The 8,684-nt window shown below is 36.3% G+C and overlaps 1 protein-coding gene across 1 annotated transcript in view; it reads right to left on the bottom strand.

Moving 5' to 3' along the window:
• The window catches only part of LOC107662377 (olfactomedin-like protein 2A), a 22,700-nt gene extending 14,599 nt beyond the window's left edge, over window positions 1-8,101 (bottom strand). The window contains exons 1-2 of the mRNA XM_016452369.1: window positions 7,973-8,101; window positions 1,439-1,699 (exon numbers count right to left, since the gene is read on the bottom strand). Of these exons, the coding sequence (XP_016307855.1) occupies window positions 1,439-1,699; window positions 7,973-8,041 (330 nt within the window). The 5' untranslated portion in view covers window positions 8,042-8,101. The remainder of the gene's footprint in view (window positions 1-1,438; window positions 1,700-7,972) is intronic.
• Window positions 8,102-8,684: the final 583 nt, after the last annotated feature.

The following is an 8,684-nucleotide window of genomic DNA, read 5'->3' as shown; positions in this document are numbered from 1 at the left end:
CATTTTTGTTTGCAAATCTTCGGTTTGTACTTCTAATTCGTGACCGGCGTTTTGTTTTGTTGTCTTTCCACGTTCGTCATTAATCACGCAACGCCGACGTGCTACGTCATCCGCCAGCACGGCTTCCTCATATGACAGTTGGCAGAAGTGATATAAAAGTGTTTATTACATTTGAAACATGGATATTTTTCTTACAAAAACGCATGGATTAACTACAGAAGGCCTTTATTCACCCACCCCGGAGCCGAGCTTTATTTGACAACTTGTGGACTGTTCAACTGCAACACCCGCTGACTGCAATGATAGAGCTTGGAATAGCCAGAACAATTTTTAATATAACTCCGACTGGATTTGTCTGAAAGAAGAAAGTCATATACACCTAGGATGCTTCGAGGGTGAGTAAAACACAAGCCAATTTTCATTTTTAGGTGAACTAACCCTTTAAGTTATGAAAACTTTGCTGAATGTACAAAACATCCAGTTTTTTTTTTGTTTGTTTTTTTTATATATTTTACCTTTTTTTTTTCTTGGTTATGTGAACATTAAGGGAACATTCCATTTTATTATTTTGTGAATGTTACTTTTGAATGTTCTCTGGATGTTCTGAAAACGCAGTAACATAGGACAGATGAATGTCCAACTAAATTATATTGCATACGTTTTAGAAAAAACATTCCAACGATTTAGGTTTCTAAAGACTAAAGATAACTTTGAAAGAACGTTAAAGATTGTTAAAATGCAATGCAAACATGTACAATAACAGGTTAAAGTTATACAGCAGAGTATCGTTAATGCAGAATTTGATTAATAGACCAATAATGTTTAAATGAGTCAAGTTGTAATTTTTAGCCTGCATCTGTGACATTTACATAATAAAAAAAAGGCAAATTTTAGGCCATCAATACAAAAAATGTACCATGGTTTTACTAAAACTAACTGTAGTAACTATATATTTTTTTGTAAGTAAATATAATGCAAATTCATCATATTCATTTTTATTACAACTGTGGCATTTATATGTAGTAATAGTTTTTAAATGTGTTTACATTTTTACTTTATTTTTTTACTTTTTAAATTTTATTTGACTTTTTTCCATTTTACAATATAATTATAAAGTTCTGCAGTTACATACTGCAAAAACATTTAGCTTAATCAGTATTTTTGTCTTATTGTTCAGTAAAATATCTAAACATAAAATTAAATACATTTACTCAGCAAAATTGCTTAAGATAAAAACGTTTTTTAGAGAACATCTAATATGTATATATATATTTTTCTTGCTTATACCATTTTCAAATGACTGATGTTTATTCTTTAAACAAGAACAAACAATTTGCCAGTAGGGCATGAAAGAACCTAAACTATGGTTATCATGCAAGAACTGTGGTACATTTGAATAAGATTTGTGTTTTAAAAGTAAAAAGTGAACATGGCCTACCTTGAGCAGTTCTGGCGCCTGTTTCTTGAGTTTTTCCATCTTCCATTCGTTCTCGCAGGGGTTGAGAGAGGAGGGCGGAGCCGTGCAGGAACATTTACAGTCGGCTCCGGAACTCACCGTCTCCACCGTGTAAAAATCCTCCACACGCACACTTCCTGTCCGCAAGCGAGCGCATGCGTCCCGGGTCAAAGGCCGCATGATGCACTTACAGCGGCAGTCGGATCCCTCTGATGTCATGCGGACTTGTTCCTCCCCGAAGATCTGAAAGGGAAATAGATAGAAAGCGAAGGAAATTTCATCATGACCTACTTCAGTGTCACTTCCGTCAAAACTTTACACACTTTAGTTCTCTGTAGAGACATGCAACATTAAAATGTCCTAATTCAGTACAGGTCAGTCTCAATTTAACCTGAGACTTGAGTTTATTGATCATTGCTTTTAACGGCTGTCTTCCTGACATCAGATATGAAAGTTTGAGGTCAAGAGGTCATCAGTGCCACACAACAGAATTCAGCCACATGTGCCACAGTGACCTACGACCTCTCCTCCTTCCCAGCTCCACGTGTCCATCATTACTCAATTACTAAAATGTCATCAGTGTCAAGTCATATGGTGAATTTAACCATATAAAACCCAAATCCTAAAACACAGAATCTTTTCTCAACCTTTCAGCTTCAACAGGCCAGCCTAAAATCAACACGGTCGGTGTTAACAAGAGTAAATCAGTCACATGAGCTGTAGAATACACCATCTTTAAGGCTACAGAGTTACCGTTCATCTGTCTTCTAGGCCATTATTGTCAAAGGACTGAGTGGAAAACAAGCAGATGGTTTCAAGAGAGTGACCTTTGACCTCTGAGAACAGAAAGCCGGATCATACAGAGTGTGTCCTAACTCAGATCGGTTTAGATAATGTGCAAGTTTAAAAGCACTAAGTCAAATTCTTTCAGGTATGTATATGTGTGTGTGTGTGTGTGTGTGTGAGAGAGAGAGTGTGTGAGAAGGTTTAACATCTTGGCTTACTTATATCCTCTTCAGCAATTCTGAGATCTTCTCAAACGGCTGTCTTCCTGACATCAGATATGAAAGTTTGAGGTCAAGAGGTCATCAGTGCCACACAACAGAATTCAGCCACATGTGCCACAGTGACCTACGACCTCTCCTCCTTCCCAGCTCCACGTGTCCATCATTACTCAATTACTAAAATGTCATCAGTGTCAAGTCATATGGTGAATTTAACCATATAAAACCCAAATCCTAAAACACAGAATCTTTTCTCAACCTTTCAGCTTCAACAGGCCAGCCTAAAATCAACACGGTCGGTGTTAACAAGAGTAAATCAGTCACATGAGCTGTAGAATACACCATCTTTAAGGCTACAGAGTTACCGTTCATCTGTCTTCTAGGCCATTATTGTCAAAGGACTGAGTGGAAAACAAGCAGATGGTTTCAAGAGAGTGACCTTTGACCTCTGAGAACAGAAAGCCGGATCATACAGAGTGTGTCCTAACTCAGATCGGTTTAGATAATGTGCAAGTTTAAAAGCACTAAGTCAAATTCTTTCAGGTATGTATATGTGTGTGTGTGTGTGTGAGTGAGAGAGAGAGTGTGTGAGAAGGTTTAACATCTTGGCTTACTTATATCCTCTTCAGCAATTCTGAGATCTTCTCAAAAAACAAATGGAAACACATACATCATCACACCCTGCCAGCTTTGGTAATTTAAAGCGTGAGAAAGATCTTATTGCTTGATCGGCAAATCTGATAATGTGTTTATGAAGGGCATGTGGGTGATTTATGAGCTAACTATCTGTTTGAACATGTTTTATATTCTATTGCCCCACAATTCTATGCATGTTTGGATCTTTCTGAGGGATCAGTTTATTGACATACATGCCAATTTATTTAGAATATAATCAGCCAATGTCATGTCACCAATGGATGTACCGTCACCCTTTCCCAGCTATTATCTGGCATGTTTAGGATAGCAACCGAAGTCCAAACAAACAGAGGGCAAGTGTCAGCTGTGTTGTGCTAAAATAAGCGAATCCACTCTGATTTCCTCAGCAGGGATGCATTTCTTCCACTGAGATGCTGGCAGCATGACAAATCCCTGAGAATGATTTGCTATGTTGATAGAACTACTGGATATTGTAGTATTATTGTTATTTACACTATATAAACATTCTGACAGCACAATAAAAGTAGCATAGCAGTCTAAATGCACTATATTAAAAGTATTATGAAGTCATACAGCTTTGTGTGAGGAACAAATCCAATTAAAGTTATTATTGACTGAAAAAAATGAAAACAGTAATATTGTAAAATTTAAAATAACTGTTTTCTATTTGAATATGTTTTAAAATGTCATTTATTTCTATGACGCAAAGCTGAATTTTCTGATTCAAACTCTGATTCACACAGCAGCTGATATAACAACTGTGAGAACTCTGAAATGTAAACTTCACAAGGAGAGGACAGATAAACAGTGTTACATGATCCTTCAGAAATCATTTTAATATGCTGATTTGCTGCTCAAGATACATTTGCTATTATTATCATTAAAAACTGCCAATTATTTTTGTGAAAACCATTATACTTTTTTTCAGGATTCTTTAATGAATAGAAAGTTCAATAAAGTTATTATTGACTGAAAAAAATGAAAACAGTAATATTGTAAAATTTAAAATAACTGTTTTCTATTTGAATATGTTTTAAAATGTCATTTATTTCTATGACGCAAAGCTGAATTTTCTGATTGTGAAAACCATTATACTTTTTTTCAGGATTCTTTAATGAATAGAAAGTTCAAAAGAACAGCATTTACTTGAAATAGATATCATTTGGAGCATTAAATGTCTTGACTGTCACGTTTGATAAATTTTATGCATCCTTTTATGCAGAATACAAATATTAATATCTTTAAAAATAATCTGTCCATGCTGAATTATTAGTTCCATCTCTCTTTGTTGCCCCATATCAGCTGTGACAGTGACCACAAGGACTAACCGCCCATCACAGGTGCAGAATGATGATCAACATTGATCAGCGGAGCCAGACATTCTGTGCTTCATCTATATAAATACACAAACTCTGATTCACACAGCAGCTGATATAACAACTGTGAGAACTCTGAAATGTAAACTTCACAAGGAGAGGACAGATAAAAGTGGAAGAACATGAGTAATCCTTCTTATAGGTCAAATCCTCTGTAATCCCATGCGAGGAACCGGACTGGCTTTTTGGCCATCCACTTTCTACTCAGGTAATTTAGTCATTTAGCTATATACAGTATCAATATTTGATGTACTGCCAGGAATTAAGAAAAAAACAGAAGCATGTGAATTTTTCTCTCAAGACCTCCACCATCCATCACTAGTTCATACAGTCTTTCTCCTCTCGTTCCTACCCCTCCTCTATCACCCCTTGAGACTTCTTAAATTGGACTGACCCACTTTTAAGTGCAATTTGTTAAAGAAATAGTTCATCCAAAAATGAAAATTTGCTGGCCATCTAAGATAAATTTGTTTATAAAAACATCACAATAATCCACACCACTCCAGTCCATCAATTTATGAAAAGCTGCAGGTTTCTAAGAAACAAATCCATCAAAGAGGTTTTTAACTTCAAACCATTACTTCCCACTAAAATATGAGTCCTTTATCCATAATATTGCTTTCTTCAGTAAAAAAAAAAAAAAAAAAAAAAGTTGTCTCGTCTTAATCAGGAATGATAGATTTGTTTCTTCCAAACACACAGCTTTTCACTTCATAAAACATTAATTGATGGACTGGAGTTGTGTGGATAACCTGTGGATTATTGTGATGTTTTTATCAGCTGTTTGGACTCTCATTCTGACGGCACCCATTCAACTGCAGAGGATCCATTGGTGAGCAACTGATGTAATGCTAAATTTCTCCAAATCTGAAGAAGAAACAAACCCATCTACATCTTAGATGGCCTGAAGGTGAGAACATTTCTAGCAAAAATTTTGGGTGAACTGTTCCTTTAAGGAATGCACAAATATTACTATTGCTTACACTTGAGTTATGAGCGATATCTAGAGACCAGAATATAACAGACTTGACCAGTCAGCAACCACCTACAACACTGTGCTGAAAAAAAACACATCATTCTAGTAACCATATAACAATGCCTTAGCAACATCCTAGTATCACGGCATTGGGCTTTGCATGTGAAAATGTAAAAAAAAATAATAATAATTTTTAAGTTAAAGTAAAAACACTGACATTTTTCAACGGACTATCATTCTCTTATAGATTGTTTTCTCATGCTCACCACAGGTAACAATTTAGTGGAATGAATGAAACAAAAAAGAAATCCGACAAGAGTGAGGATTGGGGCCCTGTCGTTCTCTCCAGTGAGCCGTGACCTGTGATAAGTGCGGCTCCTGATGCATCATGACGTCTCCGTGTCGTTTTCTCATGTGCAGTTTTATTCTTGGGAAATCAACCGTTTTAGCCGAAGTGACTCGCCGCTCACACATCAGCCTTTCATCTGTCTGCCACAGCTGGAGGGCTTAAAGAAAAGCTTCCAATGAAGTGGTAAACACTTCTTGTTAGGTGCATTGTGAACAATTGAGGTGAAAAACTTCGAGGATGTCACCAAAAAATACAATTTATATTGTATTTTTATAATGGAATTATAAATGGATTATAATGGAAGGATACTGGAAATCTTCATGATGGATTAGAAAGCTGCTGTCTTGCAGCTCGCTGGATTTTTTATTTATTTATTTTTTCAGATGTCTCGCACTCTGTCTCTACTGTACGTTATTCAAATGCATGATTTAGGATGCAGAGGTCTGCTCCTGAAGATCTACCTTCCTGGGTTCAGTTCCAACTCTAATCAAACACACCTGTGAGTCGAGGTCTTATGGTTTACCTGAAAACGACAGGCGCCCTTAGGAAAAAAAAAAATAGAGCATTTGTGCTAGACAGCAATGAGATGAAATAAAGAACAAATGGAGACTTTTCATTTTAAGATCTTTCTCCTGAGAACAAAAAACATGTTTTCTCCTCTAGAGTTGGAGAAAGGTGCACTCAGATTTGTAAAAGACACCGATATCTGTAATCAAAGTCAGAGATCTCAATATGGACTCTCACATTTTTTTCATCAACTTATTTTAAGTGCAAAATATCAGGCTATACACTTTTTAACTGCGCTATAAAATAATAGGAGTTTCATTAGAAACATCTGACACATAGCTGATGCTAAAATAAAACACAGAGGATAAAAATTAGAGCAAATATTAGCTTTTTTGGCAATATTGGAAGCTAATTAAATCAGAGCTTATTTTTTCCAATTTAAACAAACATTTTCTAAACCAGGCAGGTCACAAATGTATTATTAAAATAGCTTGATGCCTCATTTTAGAGGGGTTATCTTATACTATATTAAGGTAACAGACAAAACGGTATTTGTTATACCAGCTATCAGTATTGTAGAAAACTCTTCAGGCAAAAATTAACAGATTTTGATGCACTATGTGGGGTGGAAACCTCTGGAAAACCATTAGGCAACATTTGAATGTCCTATTTTGTACTTAAGTAACTTAATATGAATATATTTTGTTTTCCTCAAAACCTTTCCGTCAGAAACCAATGGCAGTCTTGCAAAAAAAAAAAAATCTGATATCTTTATGGAAGTTGCTGAGAGAAGTGCCATTTTTGAAAAGCGTCTTGTGTGGTGTTCTTTTAATTTGAACATTAAAGGGGTCATATGATGCTTTTTTAAAGATCATTATTATCTATTCACGAACAGCTTGTAACACTCCAAAGAGAAAGGAAAACTTGAAATCGCATCATATGACCCCTTTAAGACTAATGAGCTGTGAAAGAGAGAAACCTCTGAGCAAGCGAATCTTCTTCAATGCAGGTGTATTAGATTATAGTTAGAACAGCACAGCACAAGCTTCAGAAGCAGGACTGAGCACCTGTTATTTTAGACAGTATTATGGTATTTTTCACTCACGACACGAACCCGAGACCTGCGCGCAGTGTGTGTGCCTGCTGAAGAGTTGAATCCAAACACTTTCAAAGCGCCCACCCGTGCGAATAATCATTTCAACTATAAAAACACCAAATCCCGCTGAACTGAATTGAACATGATGATTTTATTTTAAAAAACAAGCCATTCCATAGGCTAAACTTCCAAATGTCAAATCATCGTGCAGTGAGTCACATTTGAATGAAACTGGTATTTATAAATAAATAAAACTGACTTTTTATATGCATCTGAGTAAAAGAAATCGTGTTCTATATTTTTATAGTTCATGCATAAAACAATGAAACAACTACCATGATTACAGTGATGTTTGGTAATAAAAAGAAATCGTGTTCTATATTTTTATAGTTCATGCATAAAACAATGAAACAATTACCATGATTACAGTGATGTTTGGTAATAAAATCAGCGAAGAAAATATTTGTTTTGGCATGATCAGTTCTGCAATAACATACTGAATATGAGCAAATAAATGCAAAACACATTCTCAAACTTTGTTCTTTTCTTACCTTGCTCTGAGATGATACATGACTGGACATCATAAGCAAACACGCCACGAGCTCCACTATCCTCCACATCTCGCCGGTCTGTGAAGCTCCTCTGTGTGAATGTGTGAGATGTGCTGATGCGACTGCAGACTACAAGCCCAACGTCATCATCATCATCATCATTATCATCATCATCATCACCATCACCTCTCTCTCTCTCTCTCTCTCTCTCTCCCTCCCTCCCTCCCTGCCGTCTTAACGCAACGCCTCCATCTACTGGACGAGCAAATCCCTACAACAGTACGTATAAACATCATATGATTTTAATTGTGGTAAATTATATATAGGACTTCTTAAGATAAACTTAAGATCATCTAAGTGTACTCAACTATGCTATTTTGGGACTCCATGAATATTAACTAAAATGTGCTATTCTATCTCTGTATTTAAAAAATGTATTTAGTTACCACTTGAGTGTAATAGTGTATGAAAGATGGGTTCAAGTGTACTACAAGTGGAAACAGAGATAGTATGTTATATACTCATGTTCATGGTGGTTTCATGGATGCATCATATTCAAGGTGGTCATAATCCATCATATTCATGGTGGTTTCATGGATGCAGGGGCGCTGTAAGGGGGGAGGGGTGTTGGGGGTTAGGACGATTCTAAGGGCCCAATGGTGGGGGGGCCGCGAATCCCCCCCGCCCTCCCCGGAACCCGCTTTACCAAGGA

The sequence above is a fragment of the Sinocyclocheilus anshuiensis genome, unplaced genomic scaffold, assembly GCF_001515605.1.
Source record: "Sinocyclocheilus anshuiensis isolate Anshui unplaced genomic scaffold, SAMN03320099.WGS_v1.1 scaffold457, whole genome shotgun sequence".
In the NCBI taxonomy this organism is placed as follows: Eukaryota; Metazoa; Chordata; class Actinopteri; order Cypriniformes; family Cyprinidae; genus Sinocyclocheilus; species Sinocyclocheilus anshuiensis.
This window is presented reverse-complemented; position numbering and strand designations above follow the sequence as displayed.